The 18,059-nt window shown below is 38.7% G+C and overlaps 1 protein-coding gene across 10 annotated transcripts in view; it reads left to right on the top strand.

Moving 5' to 3' along the window:
• ATF1 (activating transcription factor 1) overlaps nucleotides 1-18,059 on the top strand; it is a 61,739-nt gene that overhangs the window by 991 nt on the left and 42,689 nt on the right. For 9 of the 10 annotated variants that reach the window (XR_014252605.1, XM_082421465.1, XM_082421468.1 and 6 more), the window contains exon 2: nucleotides 6,512-6,610. Coding sequence is in view for 9 of the 10 variants with exons in the window: in XM_082421472.1 (XP_082277598.1) it covers nucleotides 6,512-6,610 (99 nt within the window). In the remaining variant the exon portion in view is untranslated. Of the gene's footprint in view, nucleotides 1-20; nucleotides 466-6,511; nucleotides 6,611-18,059 lie in introns of those variants that run through there. The other variant, XM_082421469.1, reaches the window with a different exon arrangement.

Here is an 18,059-nt window from a genome sequence, read left to right as displayed (position 1 = left end):
CCCGGGACCCCACAGAGCGCGCCGGGCGCCCTCGCGGTGCGGGGCCCGGGACGCTCTCTGTGTGGGCAGAGCCAGTCCTTATCCTCTGGGAGTCGAGTGGGGAGACAGACGGTAGAATAATCACACATACCCTAAACAATCACGGAAAGGTGCAGCCGACAGGCGAGGAAGGGGAATGTGGAGTGACAGAGCTCGTCTGTTTACATCCGGACAGACGATCAAACCGAGCAAACGTTCTCTTTGATTTTCTCCTGTATCACAAAACTAAGCATGGTATTTCATAGCGTCAACTACGCCGTGGAGCGTCCCGCTTGATCTCTTTACAGTTATTGTAGATGTTAATCACTAGTTGTTTTGTCAGCTTTTGAGGCGTAATGGGCTAAAATAGTCATTGGGAGCCTTTACGTTTCTGAGGCTTATTCAGCATAGATTTGGCAAGCATCTGTCAAACTGGCCTCGTTTGTGGTAAGAGTTTGTACACTATGTTTGCTTATGTTCGCAAAATGCGTTTTATCCTGAAAATTTCATTACCAACAGAAATATGCAGTTTTATTAAAATGCTGTTTTTCCTATAGACTTTATAAAATGCAGTTTACTCGGTGTCTCAATTAGAATCACTACTGTGTTGCTAAAGACGAGTATGTTAGGTCTGTTATTTGCAGTTGTCCTTTAAGGTTCGGCTTCGTCTGTGCTACATCTGTGCAGTACTACTGTATCACCAGTAGGTGGTGGTACCTTCAAAAAGTGCTTTTTTTTTCACATGTCATCCCATTTATTTATACTAATGAATTTTCAGCTTTCAAGTAGGGTGTTGTCTTGTGCCTGAATTTCCCTGTTTCTAAAGCTAGGTTGGAGTAATTGTCTAAAGATATTTTGTTAACCATTATTTCTATCAGTTTTAAGTAGGTAAACCCAACTAAACACATTGATTTATTCAGCAGTAGTAAGTACAAGGTATTATATTGGGAACAGGATGTGGTCTTTGACTCCCTAGAGCTTGCATTCTGGTAGGGAGACAGAAAACAGGCCATTATTATACTGTGATAATAAGTGCCATGAAAGGTGGGGGAAGCATGTGCTGTGGGGATACAGCCAAAGCTTCTAGACCAGTCTAAAGGAGTCATGAAAGTTTGCCTGAAGTATAACTCATAGGAATAGGCCACTTGAAGAGGAATAGTGTTTCTGGCAGACGGAGTAGCATACAGGAAAGCCTGAAGGTGAGAGAAAGCAGTGCAGGCAAATTTGAAGATCTGAAACAAATTCAGTATGACTAATAGCAATTTTCAGGGGAGATTGTGAGTTGAGTTGTGGAAATGTTGAGCAAGAGACTTCTTGCCCGCAGGCTTCTACATCATCTATAGGTGGAGAAACTTAAGACCCTCTTCATTCATCAGATGAGAAAACTATACTATATTAGTTGATGTTTACTATTTTACTGCATACGTGACAGTCTCTACTGGGCACAGAGCATACATTCACAAGATAGAGGCCCTGTTCTTAGGCACCTTAAGAGTGGGGAAAACAGACATGCCTATAAACACAGTTCAGAATGTTAAGTAACCTCATTAGAAATATCTGCAAGGCACAGTGGAACAAGCATTAAGGAAGGAAGGACCTAGAGCAGTTGGGAACATAATGTTTGGGATGAAACTTGACAATGAGGAGTTTGCCAGGTGGACAAGTTGGGGATGTGAAGGTATTCTTGGAAGAGGGGCAGTGTGGAATGAAAGAACATGGATTTTGGCTTAAAACAGTTCTGGCTTCAGATCTTGCATTCACATCTTACTGTGAGATCTACAGAAATGGCAATTTCTTTGAGCCTCAATTTACACATCTCTAAAATAGGGAATCCAAAAAAATAATAATAAGGAATCCAGGTGATGATATATAAAGAGCTCTTAGTTTAGTGCCTAGCATATGTTCCTTTCTTAACAAGCTTTCTTAAAAGTGCCATGCCTTTACTTTAACATTCTTCATATGTCAGCAGGATCGTGATTTAGCTCCCCAAATTCATTCCCATTGATGGTACTTTTTTTTTCTTCTTTCAGTCTGTTTATTTTATTCATGTGAAATCCAGTTCGATTCTTTTTTTTTTTTTTTGCCACGCTGCATGGCTTGCGGGATCTTAGTTCCCCGAACAGGGATTGAACCCTGGGGCCACGGCAGTGAAAGCACCGAGTCCTAACCACTGGACTGCCAGGGAACTCCCCCATTGATGGTACTTTTGAAGCTGTGTTTCACTGCCCACTTGTGATTCTGCCCAACTTGGGATTGTTCATGTTAAGCTTCCATCTGCTGCCTGGGGCTTACTTTATTTTTACAGAAAATGTATGCATAAAATTCTGTGTTGAGCAAGTTTTTAACAGATTGTTAATCTTAACCTTAATTTTAGGAATAATAGCTTAAAAAAGTAAGCAAATAAAGGTTACATTCTGATAGCATCACTAAAAAAATATGTATATATTGTTAATAATGAGCCGAAGGTATAAGGCTGCTTTCATTTTGGAAGAAAACCTGATTGGTTAATTCCTCTTTAAAAAAATCATAGAAAATAGGCTGTCTTCTTTTCTGTAGGAAATATAGTTGCAGTAATTGTCCAAAGTGTTATTTGCTGACTGTAGTGGCTTTTACTATGAAATGTCTGATGTTTCGTTGATGATGTTAGTTTCCATTAGATATAAGATTTCTTAATAATATTCTTATGGGGGAAAATCAGTGAGTCACAATGAAACAGAAAAGTATCATTTTCAGTAATTTAACAAGGTATTATAAAATCTTTTATAGTTTCTTTCAGTGCTTTAGAACTACATCTTTTTTTTTTTTCCTCTCTGCTCTATATTCTTATGTCTTCTGAAATGGAGTGTTTAAAAAGGCATTTTCAGTAGCGATAGTATGTAGGAAGTGTAAAATTCCATCTTTGATGCTGTCTGTATGTTTAGTCTTTGGGATTACACTTCTCTTAGTGTAGATTAAAAATCACTGCACTCTTCCTAAAGAAGGGACTGTATATAGCTTAAAAGCAGTTCAAGAAACAACGAGGGAAACACTAGATGAACTTGTCAAAATTTAAAGTTTTAAAATAATCATAGTTACGTCATACTGGAAACATTTGTATCAAAATGAAAGAAATAAAATTTATATGAAGAAATAATAAAGGTAATAAGGAAAACACTAAGATCTGATAGATGGATGGACAAATAATACGAACAGAGAGCTCACATAACTAATGGAGAATTAAAGAAATGTAAAACAATGTACCATTTTCCATCTATCAGGTTAGTCATGACTAAAAAATTCACGGGACTTCCCTGGTGGTCCAGCGGTTAAGACTTCATCTTCCAATGCAAGGGATGCAGGTTCGATCCCTGGTCAGGGACCTAAGATCCCACATGCCTTGGGGCCAAAAAACAAAAACATAAAACAGAAGCAATACTGTAACAAATTCAATAAAGACTTAAAAAAAAAACCACCCTGAATTCTTAAAAAAAAAAAAAAAATCCCCATTGCTAATTCTCATGTGCTTCTGGTGGACTATAATTCTTTCAGAAAACCTTAAATATTCATACTCCGTAACCAAGTAATTCTCGTTTTTAGAATATATCCTATGGAAATAATTTTAATTACAGAAAAAGCTTTATATACTAAACATATTAATCTCAGTATTGTTTTGTTTGGTAAAAAAATGTGAATTATGTACATTCACTGGATGGAATATTATGTAGCATTTAAATATGTTTCTATTTGAAACGTAGAAAATATTTGTGATAAATGAAAACAGGATACAAAATTGTACGTACATTATGTTTATGCTTTTTTAAAAGTTGTGGAAAGAGAAGACTGAAAAGAAATTAGACAATATTGTAATTAAGTTTTTATCATCCTTTTTCTTTCTGTTGTATATTTTCCATGTTAGAAAAAAAGGCTAATGACATATTTAGAGGGAAAAGCATTAGAAACACTTTATGTTTGAGGTGATTTTATACCTCTTCTCAATGGCTAAAAACAGTAGCATCAATCCAGAGTTAAGAATGAATTTATTTTCTGCTGTCCAAAAGGGGAAAAAAAAAAGAGAAGAAAGAATATGCAGGCTTAAACTTCACAATTATTAAATTAATGATGCTAAGGGCCAAGTACCTAGTTGCCCCCTCTCTCTCTCTCTCTCTCAAAATTCTTTGAATTGTGGTAAAATACACATAAAATAAAATTTACTATCATAACCATTTTGAAGTATACAATTCAGTAGTGTTAAGTACATTACATTATTGTACCGCCACTATACAGAACTTTTTCATACCCATTAAACAACAACTACCCGTCTCCCCCTCCCTCCAGTCCCTATTAACCACCATTCTACTTTGTTTCTATCGGTTTGACTTAAATAAGTGAAAGTACCTTAAAGTACCTTAAATAAGTGAAAGCATTCAGAATTTGTCTTTTTGTGACTGGTTTATTTCACCTAACATACGTCCACAGAGTTCATTCATGTTGTAGCATGTGTCATGATTTCCTTTCCTTTCTTTTTAAAGCTGAATAATATACCATTGTATATGTATATCACATTTTGTTTATTCGTTCATCCACTGATGAATATTTGAGTTGCTTCCACCTTTTGGCTATTGTTAATAATTCTCCTATGCACATAGGTGTACGAATATCTCTGTAAGACCCTGCTTTCAGTTCTTTTGGATATACACCCAAAAATGGGATTGCTGGATCATATAGTAATTCTATGTTTAATTTTTTGGGTTACCACCATATTGTTCTCCATAGCGACCGCACCATTCTACACTCCCAACCACAGTGCACAAATGTTCCAGTTTCTCCACATTGTTGCTAACACTTATTTTTTGTTTTTTTAAAAAAAATATTAGCCATCCTAATGGGTGTGAGGTGGTATCTTAATGTAGTTTTGATTTGCATTTCCCTAATTGAGCATCTTTTCATTTGTTTGCTGGCCGGCCCTCTCTCTTTTTATGTCTTTTCACATAATTAGAAAAATCTTAAATTCTACCCAAATCTTTTACCAGTCTCTTTCTAAGTAGTTCTCCTATTTGACACATTCCATCTCTCATAACCCATTTATTCTCATTCTTACCTAGCCTACATGTCCTGCAATTGATTATCTAGATCATCTAGATCTTTAGAAACTCCTTAGTTATGGTTTCATTTATTTATTTATTCTGTTCAACCTTTGCTCAATAAGTTCTCTATATTAAACTATGTATGCAATTAGAAACTGTTCCCTAGGGGACTTCCCTGGCAGTCCAGTGGTTAAGAGTCCGCACTTTCCCTGCAGGGGGCACAGGTTCAATCCCTGGTCGGGAACTAAGATCCCACATGTTGCACGGCCAAAAAAAGAAAAGAAAAGAAACTGTTCTGTAGACTGTAGAAAAGAATGCTTGGGCTTCCCTGGTGGTTAAGAATCCACCTGCCAATGCAGGGGACACAGGTTCGAGCCCTGCTCCGGGAAGATCCCACATGCCGTGGAGCAGCTAAGCCCGTGCACCACAACTACTGAGCCTGCGCTCTAGAGCCCGTGAGCCACAACTGCTGAGCCCATATGCCACAACTACTGAGCCTGCGCTCTAGAGCCTGTGCTCCGCAACAAGAGAAGCCACCACAATGAGAAGCCCGCACACTGCAACGAAGAGTAGCACCCGCCTGCTGCAACTAGAGAAAGCCCGCACGCAGCAACGAAGACCCAAGAAAGCCAAAAATAAATTAAAAAAAAAAAAATTTTTTTTTTAATTTAAAGAAAAAAAAAGAATGCTTGTGTTCCTGCACAGAAGACTATCTTATGTATACCATTTATTAAATTTAAACATGTTCATGTGGATCAAAATTCAAAAAATTTAAAGGAATATGCAAGGAAAATCTCTTTTCTCTCTCTGTACCATAGCTACCAATTCTCTTCCATGGAGGTAACCAAATTACCAATTTTTTTTTTTTTAAGTATTTGTTTTATTTATTTATTTATGGCTGTGTTGGGTCTTCGTTTCTGTGCGAGGGCTTTCTCTAGTTGTGGCAAGTGGGGGCCACTCTTCATCGCGGTGCACGGGCCTGTCACTATCACGGCCTCTCTTGTTGCGGAGCACAGGCTCCAGACGCGCAGGCTCAGTAATTGTGGCGCACGGGCCCAGTCGCTCTGCGGCACGTGGGATCTTCCCAGACCAGGGCTCGAACCCGTGTCCCCTGCATTGGCAGGCAGATTCTCAACCACTGCGCCACCAGGGAAGCTCAAGTTACCAATTTTTAAACAACTATAGAGTATACTATCCATATTCTGTAGCACTTTTTATTTGCCATTTTAAAAGGTCTTATCATAGGTCACTACACACCCAGAGCAAAGGTGTGAAAACATGAGTCTGAATAAATTGAGCTCAGCCCTTAGTGTAGAAAAGCCTGTCTTGTTCCTCTTAAAAAGTATGCATGTTAAGAAAAGAAATGTCTTAAGATTGTTTGAAAATGAAGTTAGAAAGCATCTTTTAACTGTTTTTTTTTCCCCTTACAGTTGATTATGGAAGATTCTCACAAGAATAACGCTTCAGAGACAGCACCTCAGTCTGGTTCAACAGTTCAGGGAGCTCATATTTCTCATATTCCTCAACAGGTAAGGCAGGAACCAGCCAAAACATTGAGCCAGTTAGGAATATTTGTTATACAGATTAATCTGTTGTTTCGGATCACCAATTACTAACGTTCAAAAAAAGAACCAAGCAAAAGAGAAAAAAAACCTGTAAAATGTTGAAATGTATGGAAGGAAGGAATATCTGATTTAAATATCTTGTCAAGATCATTCAGTTTTATTTTCTGTTATACAAAGCATATTTAGCGTTTTAACATGTATATACTTCTCAGAACTTGGGGAGGTAGAGTTCATTTTATGCGGTACCTGATTTTTTAGATTTTTTTTCAGACTAATTTTGTTGCTGCATAAGAAAAATGAAAAATTATTTGGCCCTTTGGGCTGACTTGAAATAGAGACTAATAGTTTCAGGAGGCAAACCATCTTCAATTCAACAGATGTATTGTGGATATAAAGGAAATATTTTTGCTGAACTGGAAAACAGGCATATTCATTAGAGAATTTAAATTGACAGACATGCATATTGCAGAACTGATGATATTTTTAAAATTTCAAATTGTCTGATCCATGCACCTGACCCACTTCAGGGAAAACAACTGAAACTGTATTGCCAGTGACAGGATTTGAACTTTCAAGTAAAAATTAAAATTTTGGGTAACTTGTATTCACCATTGTGAACTTGACAGCTTCCCAGTAGCTACCAACTTTTTCGTTACAAAATTGTGTTACAAAATCATGCATGGTATAAGATCCATTCAGAATGCAAGATACACCAATGGATTTTAATGTTAACAGAATACACAGAGTTCAAATTATACATTGCAGACAACCTATAAGAAACTACAACCTGTCAAGTTTTAATGTAGTTTCAAAGGAGAATATCCACAGTTATCTGAAAAAACAATTAAAACAACCCTCCCTTTTCTGACTACATACCTGAGTGAGGCCGGACTTTCCTCATGTACCTCAACAAAACAACATATGGCAAATATTTAATGTAAAAGCACATAAGAGAATTCAGCTGTTTTCTATTAACTCAAACATTAAGGAGATTTGCAGAAATGTAAAACAGTGTCATTTCTCTCACGAATTTGGGGGGGGATATTTAGTCATATTAGTGAAAATATATCATTTATGTTAACATGTAATGGATTTATGATTGTTGTTTTTATTTTTTTTATTTTTTATAAATTTATTTATTTTATTTTTGGCTGTGTTGGGTCTTTGTTGCTGCATGCGGGCTTTCTCTAGTTGCTGTTTTTAAATGAACTGTTAAATAGTTTTAAAATTTCTGTTTAAATTTTAAATGTAAGTATTAGATTAGAAACTGACATAAATGAAATTTCTTTGGGGTCCTTAATAATTTTTAAGAGTATAAAAGGGTCTTGAGACGAAAAAGTTTGAGAACCAAGCAACTAAAGGATTAATCCTTCAAGCTTGATGTATACTTCTCTGTTATTTGGCTATATCTGTGAAGAATAATGATATCTTCCTCAGATGGTACTGGAAAAACAATGATAGAGTCTTTCATTTACCTTCTGTTAATAGGGCCCTTCACAGAAATGTTTTAATTCAGTTGGCTTACTTACAGATTTCAGTTATTTTGGTTAGATGTGAATGTTTTCCAGGTTTCCTCAGAAGCATATCTACAGAGATAGAATAAGTACATTTCTAGGTGGTAAATAATTTTATAGTGATTTTTAAAAATAATGTCACTGACTTGCTATCCAAATTCTTGTGGCTTGACTGCTTTGTTAGACTCTAACTTCTATAAGGAAAAAGTATCTAATAAACAGTAATATTTATTCAGTCATTCAGTATAAGGTGGGGATATAACAGTGAACAAAAGTTTCAGCTCTCATGGAACATACATTCTAGTGTTGGGGAGAATAAAACGTATCAGTTTGTAATATGTGCTGTGGAGGCTGATAAAGCAGGGTAGGAGGAATAGGGGGTTGTTGATGGGGATGGGGACTTGCCTTTTTATATAAGGTGGTCTGAGAAGTCATATCTGTGGAAATACCTCTTCAATTATATGGACCAACAGCTGTAAACTCTGAGACTGATATGTGCTTGGCATGGTTAAGGAACAGCAGGGCAGCCAGTGTGGTAGGAGAGGGATGAGTGAGGGGAGAGGGATACAAGATGAGGCAGAGAGGTTTGGGATGGCAGGGGAGAGTGCCAGATAATGTAGGCATTGTATGCCACTGTAAGATTTCTGGCTTTTAATCTGGGTGAGATAAGGAACCTGGGGAGTGGTTTTTGAGTAAAAACGTGATTTGACTGATATTTTACAGAGAAAGCCCTTTGATATTTTAATAGGATTACTCTGGCTGCTTTGTGGAGTGGAAGTAGGAAAACCAGTTAGGAGGCTGTTACATTGATTGTGCATGAGACAATAGTGGCTTGGACCAAGGTGGTATTAGTGGTGGTGGTGAGATAAAGTTAGATTCTAGATATAATTTGGTTGTGAAGCCAACAGTGTTTGCTTTTTAAAAAAAAAAAATTTTTTTTTAAAATTTATTTGGTTTCACCAGGTCTTAGTTGTGGCAGGTGGGTTCCTTAGTTGTGGCATGCGAACTCTTAGTTGCAGCATGCATGTGGGATGATCTAGTTCCCTGACCAGGGATCGAACTTGTGTCCCCTGCATTGGGAGCACAGAGTCTTATCCACTGCACCACCAAGGAAGTCCCCCAGTGTTTGCTTTTGGATTGGATGTGGGTTTAGAGGGAAAAAGGAGTCAAGATTGACTCTACAGTTTTTGACTTGAATAACAGTAAGAATGGAGATGCTGTTTACTGAGATGGACAACATTGGTGCTTTTTTTTTTTCTTTTTGGGGAGATGTTGGCAATCAGGAATTTAGCTTTTGGGCATGTTAAATTTATGATACTATTTATTAGTTTTCTTTGCTGCAAAACAAATTACCACAAATTTAGTGGCTTAAAACAATACAACACACATTTATTATCCTAAAATTTCTGTCTTAGTTGCGTTCTGTGCTTCAGAGTTTCACAAGCTGCAATCAAGATGTTGGCTAGGGCTGGCTTCTTATCTGGAGACTAGAATGGAGAAGAATTCACTTCTAAGCTCACTCAGGTTGTTGGCAGAATTCATTTTATTGCAGCTGTAGGACTGAGAACTTTAATTTTTTTAGCTGGAGGCCACCCTCAGCTCTTAGAGGTCGCCTGCAATTCACTGCCACCTGGCCCTCTCCAATAAGTAGTTCACAACATGGCAGCCTGCTACTTTAAGTTCAGCAGGAGAGTGAGAGTGAGTCTGCTGACAAGACAAAGTCTTATATAATATAACATAATCAAGGGAATGATATCCCATTCCTTAGCCATAAAATGTGACATAATCACAGCGATGACGTCCCATCATCTTTGCCTTATTCTGTTGGTTAGAAGCAAACCACAGATCCCTCCCACACTCAAGGGGAGAGGATTACACAAAGGCATGAACACCAGAAGGTCAGGACCATAGGGGCCACCTTAGAATTTGTCTGCCAAACCATACAAGTAGATTTGTCCAATAGGTAGTTGGATATATATGGTCTGGAGTCCAGGGGAGAGGTCCAGACTGGAAATGTAAACTTAGGCATTCTAGATATATAGGTGGTATTTAAACTCATTGGGTGATTTCTGGCTTCCATTTAGGATGTAGAAAGCTGGGAAGCATATTGCTCCCACTGTAAAACAAGAGTAAGCTATAATATACAAAAATCATAACTTCTTTCGACACATTAGTAGTGGCATGTGGGCATGGCTCACCCGTAGCAGTAGCAGAGCACAGGAAGAAGGCAGGGCTGTCATACAGGGGGAAATAAGAATTTAGCTAAATTGGGGCTTCGCTGATGGCACAGTGGTTAAGAATCCACCTGCCAATGCAGGGGACACGGGTTCGATCCCTGGTCCGGGAAGATCCCACATGCTGCAGAGCAACTAAGCCCATGCACCACAATTACTGAGCCTGCGCTCTAGAGCCCGAGAGCCACAACTACTGAATCCCGCGCGCCTAGAGCCCATGTTCCACAACAAGAGAAGCCACCACGATGAGAAGCCTGCGCACCGCAATGAAGAGTAGCCCCCCGCTCACCGCAACTAGAGAAAGTCCATGGGCAGCAACAAAGACCCAATGCAGCCAAAAATAAAAATAAATAAAATAGATACAACATTAAAGAAATTAAAAATGGTCAGAAAAAGAGAAGAATTTAGCTAAATTTTTATTGAATTGCTAAAGTCCAAGTGTAGGCTAGTATGAGACTATAGAACCCTTGGGAGCTGCAGACACAGGGTAGGTAACACCCACTCCAGGGATCTCCAAGAACTGCTCATGAGAAAGATTAGGGGAAGCAAGGGAGACAAGAGAAAGCCTCTCAAGGTGGTACAGGCCTGCCTGGACCCTTATTCCCTGTGGAAAATAGCTTTAAGCCACTGGGGGAAGGGAATAAACCCCATTTTCCAGTGTGGGTGGGACAAGTGAAAAGAAAAAGAAAATCCATAAACCCTGAGGGAAGGGCAGAAAACTTTCCTGGGTTCAGACCGTTAGTTTTCCTACTACTGGGAGAAAGCCCTACCCCCTGAGACTGAGACTAGGCCAGGATAACACAGCAACTTCTCTGTCTCCCCTCAGCCCCTCCAGCAGGTAAAGCAATAGCAGTCTATCCCTGGGGAGAGCTAAGAGTATGGAGAGACATTCTGGGTCAAGTGCACAGAGAAAGCCTAAAGCTGAGGGTGGAGCAAGATCACTGAGAAAAACTCTCTGGCAAACCAGGCCCCACCCTAAGCAGAAGGTCACACTAGAGGAATTTAGAGCTGGTAGTGTACTTAAGGTAATCATAACAAAACCCAAACTCTGCTCAATTCCTGAATAGATTGACTCATCCCTCCTCCAGCCACCGCCTGCACTAAAAGCCTAGTAGAAGAAGTAGTGAAGAACTACCATGCCATTTTTAGGCATGAATACTGTTTCCTCAGTCTCTACTATCTTACACATGATGTCCATCATTCAGGCAAAAATTATGGAGCACATACAAAAAAGCAAGGAAATAATCACCCACTGTCAAAAGTAAAAATGATCAGTAGACTCAGGATGACTCAGTTGTTAGAAGTATCAGATAGTGAATTTAAAATAATATATTAAAGGCTGTAGTGGAAAAAGTGGACAACATGTATGAACGGGAGGTAAATTTCAGCAGAGGAATAGAAACTGTATGAAAGAGTCAAATGGAAATGCTAGAAATAAAAATTGCGACATTGATGAATTATGTTTTTGGGCTTATTAGTAGACTTGACACAGCTGAGGAAGGAATCAGTGAACTTGAAGATAGGCCAACAAAAATTATCCAAACTGAAAAAAGAAAAAAAAGTGGGGAGAAAAACAGAACAGAGCATCTGAGAGCTGTGGCACAATATCTAAATATTTAACATAAGTGTAATTAAAGTCATGGGACTACATGACATTACTGGGGGTGAGTGTAGTCAGAGATGAGGTCAATGGATTTGACTCTGGGACTTTCCAACATTTGGAGTTTGGGGAGATTGAAGAGGGATGGCCAAAGCAGTAAAAAGAAAATCAAGAGAAATCGGGATCATGGAAATTAGGAATGACGGGATGGTCAACTATGTAAAATGCTGCTGGTAGGTCAAATGAGGAGTAGCAGTAACTATTATATAGTCGATCTTCATTATTCAAGGATTTTTTTTTTTTTTTTTTTGGCCGCACCTTGTGGCATGCAGGATCCTAGTTCCCTGACCAGGGATCAAACCTGCACCCCCCGCAGTGGAAATGTGCCGTCTTAACCACTGGACCGCCAGGGAAGTCCCTCAAGGATTCTGTATTTGCAAATTCACCTACTTGATAAAATTCATTTGTAACCCCAAAATCAGTACACACTCGTGTGGTCATTAGTGGACATGTGTGGAGTAGTGAAAAATTTGAGTCACTTTCTCAGTTGAGGTCGAACAATGCAGTACCCTGTCTTACAATTTTAGGTCTCATACTATAAACAATTCTCCTTTTTGTGGTCTAGTTAGTGCCATGTTTTTCACATTATTGTGCTTTTTGTTGGTGATGTTGCTGTTTAAAATGGCCTCTAAGCATAGTGCTTAAGTGTTAAGTGCAAGAAGGCTATGATGTACCTTATGTAGAAAATACATGTGTTACATAAGTTTCATTCAGGTGTGACTTGTAGTGCTGTTGACCATAAGTTCAATGTTAATGAATTAACAGTACTATATTCCAGACTACCAAAATAAAGCTAATATTGCAATAAAACAAGTCACACAATTTTTTTGTTTTCCACTACATACAAAAGTTATGTTTATACTATATTGTAGTCTATTAAAATGTGCCATAGCATTCTGTCTAAACAATGTACATACTTTAATTAGAAAATACTTTATTGCTGGAATTCCCTGGTGGTCCAGCTTTCACTGCTGAGGGCCTGGGTTCAATCCCTGGTCAGGGAACTAAGATCCCACAAGCCACGCGGCCAAGGGAAAAAGAAAAACTTTATTCCTAAAAAGTGCTAACTTTTTGTGCCTTCAATGAGACTTGCTCTATGCAAGGTTGCCACAGACCTTCAATTTGTAAAAAATGCAATATCTGCAAAGCACAATAAAGTGAAGTGCAATAAAACAAGGTATGCCTGTATTAAATAAGGTGTCTTTAAACAGAAACACACTTAAAACAATGTTATATATTGACCAGTTGATGAAAATATTGTGCCTAGAGGCTTGCAGCAACCTAACGCTGTATTTCCCCTAGGAACAATGGTTCAGCATTTGCTAATTCAGTGTACATGGCAGCTTTATAGAACATAACCACAAATAACAAGAGTTGACTGTATTTGGCAACATGGAGTTCATTGACAACCTTGACAAGAACTGTTTTCAGTCGAAGTGGGGATAAAAATCTAATTAGATCTAAGAGAACATGGGAAAAAGAGGGGAGAAAATGAGTAGAGAGGAGTTTTGCTGCAAAGGGATCTACAAAATGAAGTTGCTGGAGGGGGTTTTATAAGTCATGGAAGTTTTATTTTTATTATTACTTTTTATGATGGGAGGAATTAACAGCCTGTCTATATACCAGTGGGAGTGATGCAGTAGTATTTGATGACACAGGACATATAGAAAGGACAATCTGGGATGATGTCCTTCAGGAGGGGCGGGGATGAGCATTAGTCTGCAAGTGGAAAAATTTATTTTACGTGAGCATAGGTACCTCATCCATAATAAGAAAGCAAGCAAATACAGGTTAGGTAGGTAGATTGGGGATGAGGTACTCTGAAAGTTTTCTTTTGATAACTTCTTTGTTTTTCGGTCAGATAAAATGTTTTGAGAACGTAAGTGGACTAGGGATATATAGTAGGATTGTTGGAGAGCATTAACAGTCCACTTGAGGTTACTGTTCATGAACTTAAAGTGTGACCATTAAGTTCAGTTGTGTGTCTTTCTACAGTCAGATTCAGGTACTTGCATACAGGTTACAGGCATAGAGTATGTGAGTTAACAGGTTGCTGTTTAGTCCAGAGACTACAGTGAAGCAAAAAAAGACAAGGACATTGAAGGTTATGTGATACAGTGATTATAATGCTGGACCATGAAATTTAAGCTGTATAAGGAAGAAGTAGGGACTTGATGGGGTCAAGAGCAGGGAAAAGATAGTAGACTCGATGGATTATAAGTTCCTGTGGAGTCCAAGAATTGTTGAGAGTCCAAATAGTAGAGGTAGTGAGTTGGAAGTAGGTGGTACTCAGAGAGGGGGATACTTGAATTTGAGATTATAGGGGGGTATGTTTATTGGTAATGATAAGGTTTAGGTAAGTAGTTCTCAACTGGAGTGGTACTGCTTCCCCACTGAGATGTCTAGAAATATGTAGGGGGGTAGGGATGGGGGTTGCCACTGGCATTTAGTGGGCAATTTAGAGATGCTAAATGTTTTTCATTGAGCAGGATATTCCTGCACGTGGAAGAATTGTCCTGCCCCAAATGCCTGTTTAGAAACCCTGTAGGGTATGACAATGGGAGTGGGTGGCCGAGAAGGGTAGAAGACAGGGCTTTGGAGGAGAGGAATCAAAAACTGGCCCAGGCATGGAAGGATACTGGATGTTGCATACTGAAATCACCACAAATTATATCAGGAATAGTATTGGAGAGAATAGAGTGATCCTGGGGCTAAAGTCTTAAAGAAATGAGGGGACATGACTGCCACAAGGACAGTCTGCTGCTCTGAGCCTCAAAGTTGGGAGTTTTCAGGTAGAACTTGGGTCAGTGGCCTGGAAGTAGCAATGAAGAGCAAAGGAAATACCCACTCTGTCTGTAGGCTCATGGTATGAGTGCAGGAGAGACGCAGTGTTCTCCAGAGGAGAGCAGAGGTTCAATTATGGCAAGAAGGTGAAGGAGAGGGACTCAGTACTTGATGAATTTCATTTAATTACAAAGTATATATAGATTGAGAGGCAGCCTTGCTTAAGACCTGGTCTGAATCCTGGTTTTGTCACTTAGTGACTCTGGAACATTGACTAAGTCACCTAACTTATTTATTAAATCACTTTTTTTAAAAAAATTCATTTTATTTATTTATTTTTGGCTGCGTTGGGTCTTCGTTGCTGCACACAGGCTTTTCTCTAGTTGCGGCGAGCGGGGGCTACTCTTCCTTGCGGTGCACAGGCTTCTTATTACAGTGGCTTCTCTTGTTGCAGAACATGGGCTCTAGGTGTGTGGGCTTCAGTAGTTGTGGCACGCGGGCTCAGTAGTTGCGGCTCGTAGGCTCTAGAGCACAGGCTCAGTAGTTGTGACGCACGGGCTTAGTTGCTCCGAGGCATGTGGGATCTTCTCAGACCAGGGATCGAACCCGTGTCCCCTGCATTGGCAGGCGGATTCTTAACCACTGTGCCACCAGGGAAGTCCCCACTTAACTTACTTAGACTTGATGTTCAGCATCTGGAAATAAAGGCATCGGACTTGGTGATCTGTAAAGTCTTTTCCAGCTCCTAACTTTCAGTAATTCTCATACCGTAGAGAAATTTGTGTGCCAAGTGTATTGTAAGCATTTTACATGTTTTAATGCCTTCAAACCTCTTACCAATTTCCTGTGCTTTTCTAATCCTCATTTTAGAGGTCACACAACTAGTAAGGCTAGAGACATGATTTGAATTCCAGCAGTTTGACTTCTCTCACAGCTTGGGTTTCCTGAGAAGCAGACAATGCGATGGACATTAGCATGCAGGAGGTTTATTAGGAGGTCCTCTTGGGATTACCACCTGTGGAAGGGAAAGAAAGGAATAGAGGAAGAAGGATTGAACAGAGGGAAAAGTTGGACTTTGATTCAGTCTCAATGAAGACCTCAACTGACCCTATAGGGAGATTTGAAGCTGAGATAGCTCTTCAGAATTGGGGTAAGGGACCAGCCAGGCCTTTGTATTCCTGCATGCACCAAGCATTGGATCTTGACTGACCCGGGAAGCGGTATGTGTGACCTCAGGCAGAGTGACTGTCATCAGCCAGGGCAATTCCAAAGAGGGCCGACGACTGAACACTGTCAGCAGCTGTCTTCCAGCAGCTGGGGAATAAGTCTTTTATCAGAGAAAAGGGGATCTGACTGTTACGTCATGGTGTCCACTACCACTGCAGACTTTATAATCACCACAGTCCTTTGTTGCCTCCAGGCAGTGGATGATGATAAATGAGGATAATTTAAGAAATTAACAAATAGGCTTGGCTCCAGAACACTTTTAAAACAGATTGATTTTCATTCCATTCATATTTTTGACATGAGAATTTAACCCAAGGGTTCGTCCGGGGATAAGCTAAGAATGTGTGTGTGTGTGTGTGTGTGTGTGTGTGTGTGTGTGTGTGTGTGTGCACCAGTGTTTTTGGTAATCCTTTCTTACCTGGCGATTATCTATCTAATGTTTTGGATGTGCTTGGTCATATTGATTTTACTTTTTAGAAAAGAAAGATTATAGAGAGTTAGAAATCTAGGTGAATTTATTTCGATGTTTCCAGTATGAATCATATGGGGAATAGAAGAATAATTTTTCTTTTTCATTTGCTTAATAGGGTCTTTCACAGAGCTAAAGGTTTTAAATTTTGATTAGGTCCAATTTATAAATTTTTCCTTTTATGGACTGTGCTGATGTTATCTAAGAGCTCTTTGCCTAGAGCTAAATTTCAAAGATTTTTTTCCCCCTGTTTCTTCCTAAAAGTTTTAAAGTTTTATGTTTTACATTTAAGTCCACAATTCATTTTAAGGTAACTTTTGTATAGATTTGAGGGGTTTTGTTATGTATGTACAATTGCTACAGCACCATTTGTTGAAAAGAGTATCTCTCCTCCACTGAATTGCTTTTGCACCTTTGTCAGAAATCATTTGGGCATATTTGTCTATTTCTGAGTTCTCTATTATGTTCCATTGATCTATATGTCTGTCCCTCTGTCAGTGCCACACTGTCTTGATTACCATGTTATATTAAGCCCTAACATCAGGAAGACGATTCCTCACATTTTATTCTTCTTTTTCAAAATTGTTTTGGCTATTTTAGGTCTTTTTCCTTTCCATATAAATTTTGGAATAAGCTTGTCTATGTCTGCAAACCTGTAGATCAGTTTGGGGAGAACTGACATCTTGTTGACTCTTCCAGTCCTCGAATATAGTAAATCTCTCCAGTTATTCAATCTCCTTTGATTTCTTTCCATAGCATATTGTCATTTTCAACATACAGATCCCATACATGTTTTGTTAGACTTACACCTAAGTATTTCATTTTCTTTGGAGCAGTTGTAAATAATATTGCATATTTTCTTTGGAGCTGTTGTAGATGATATTGTGTTAATTTTGATTTCACTTGTTTGTTGTAAGGACATAGAAATGCAGTTGATTTTTGTTTATTGATCTTATACCTTGCAACATTGCTGAACTCACTTATTAGTTCTAGGAGGGATGATTTGGGGGTTTTTTGTTTGTTTTTAATATTGCTTAGGATTTTCTATGTATAGTCGTGTCATCTACAAATAGAGTTGGTTTTATTTCTTTTCCAATCTGTATGCATTTTATTTCTTTTTCTTGCCTTATTGCACTGGCTAGAACTTCCAGAATTATCTTGAATAGAGTGGTGAAAATGGACATCCTTTCTATGTTCCCAGTTTCAAAGGGAAAGCATTCATTGTTTCATCATTAAACCTGACATTAGCTGTAAGTCTTTTATAGATGCTCTTTGTGAGTTTGAGGAAGTTCCCTTTAAACCTGACATTAGCTGTAAGTCTTTTATAGATGCTCTTTGTGAGTTTGAGGAAGTTCCCTTCTATTCCTAGTTTTCTGAGAGGTTTTTTGTTTTTTTGTTTTTCCCATGAAATGATGTTAGATTGTCAGATGCTTTTTCTGTATCAATTGGTGTGATCATATGATTTTATAACTGGAAGTTTGTACCTCTTGAATCCCCTTCACCTATTTTGCCCAACCTTTCATTC

This window comes from Balaenoptera physalus, assembly GCF_965194825.1.
Source record: "Balaenoptera physalus genome assembly, chromosome: 13".
NCBI lineage: Eukaryota > Metazoa > Chordata > Mammalia > Artiodactyla > Balaenopteridae > Balaenoptera > Balaenoptera physalus.
The sequence above is the reverse complement of the archived record's forward strand: the minus strand, read 5'-3'. Positions and strand labels throughout refer to the sequence as shown.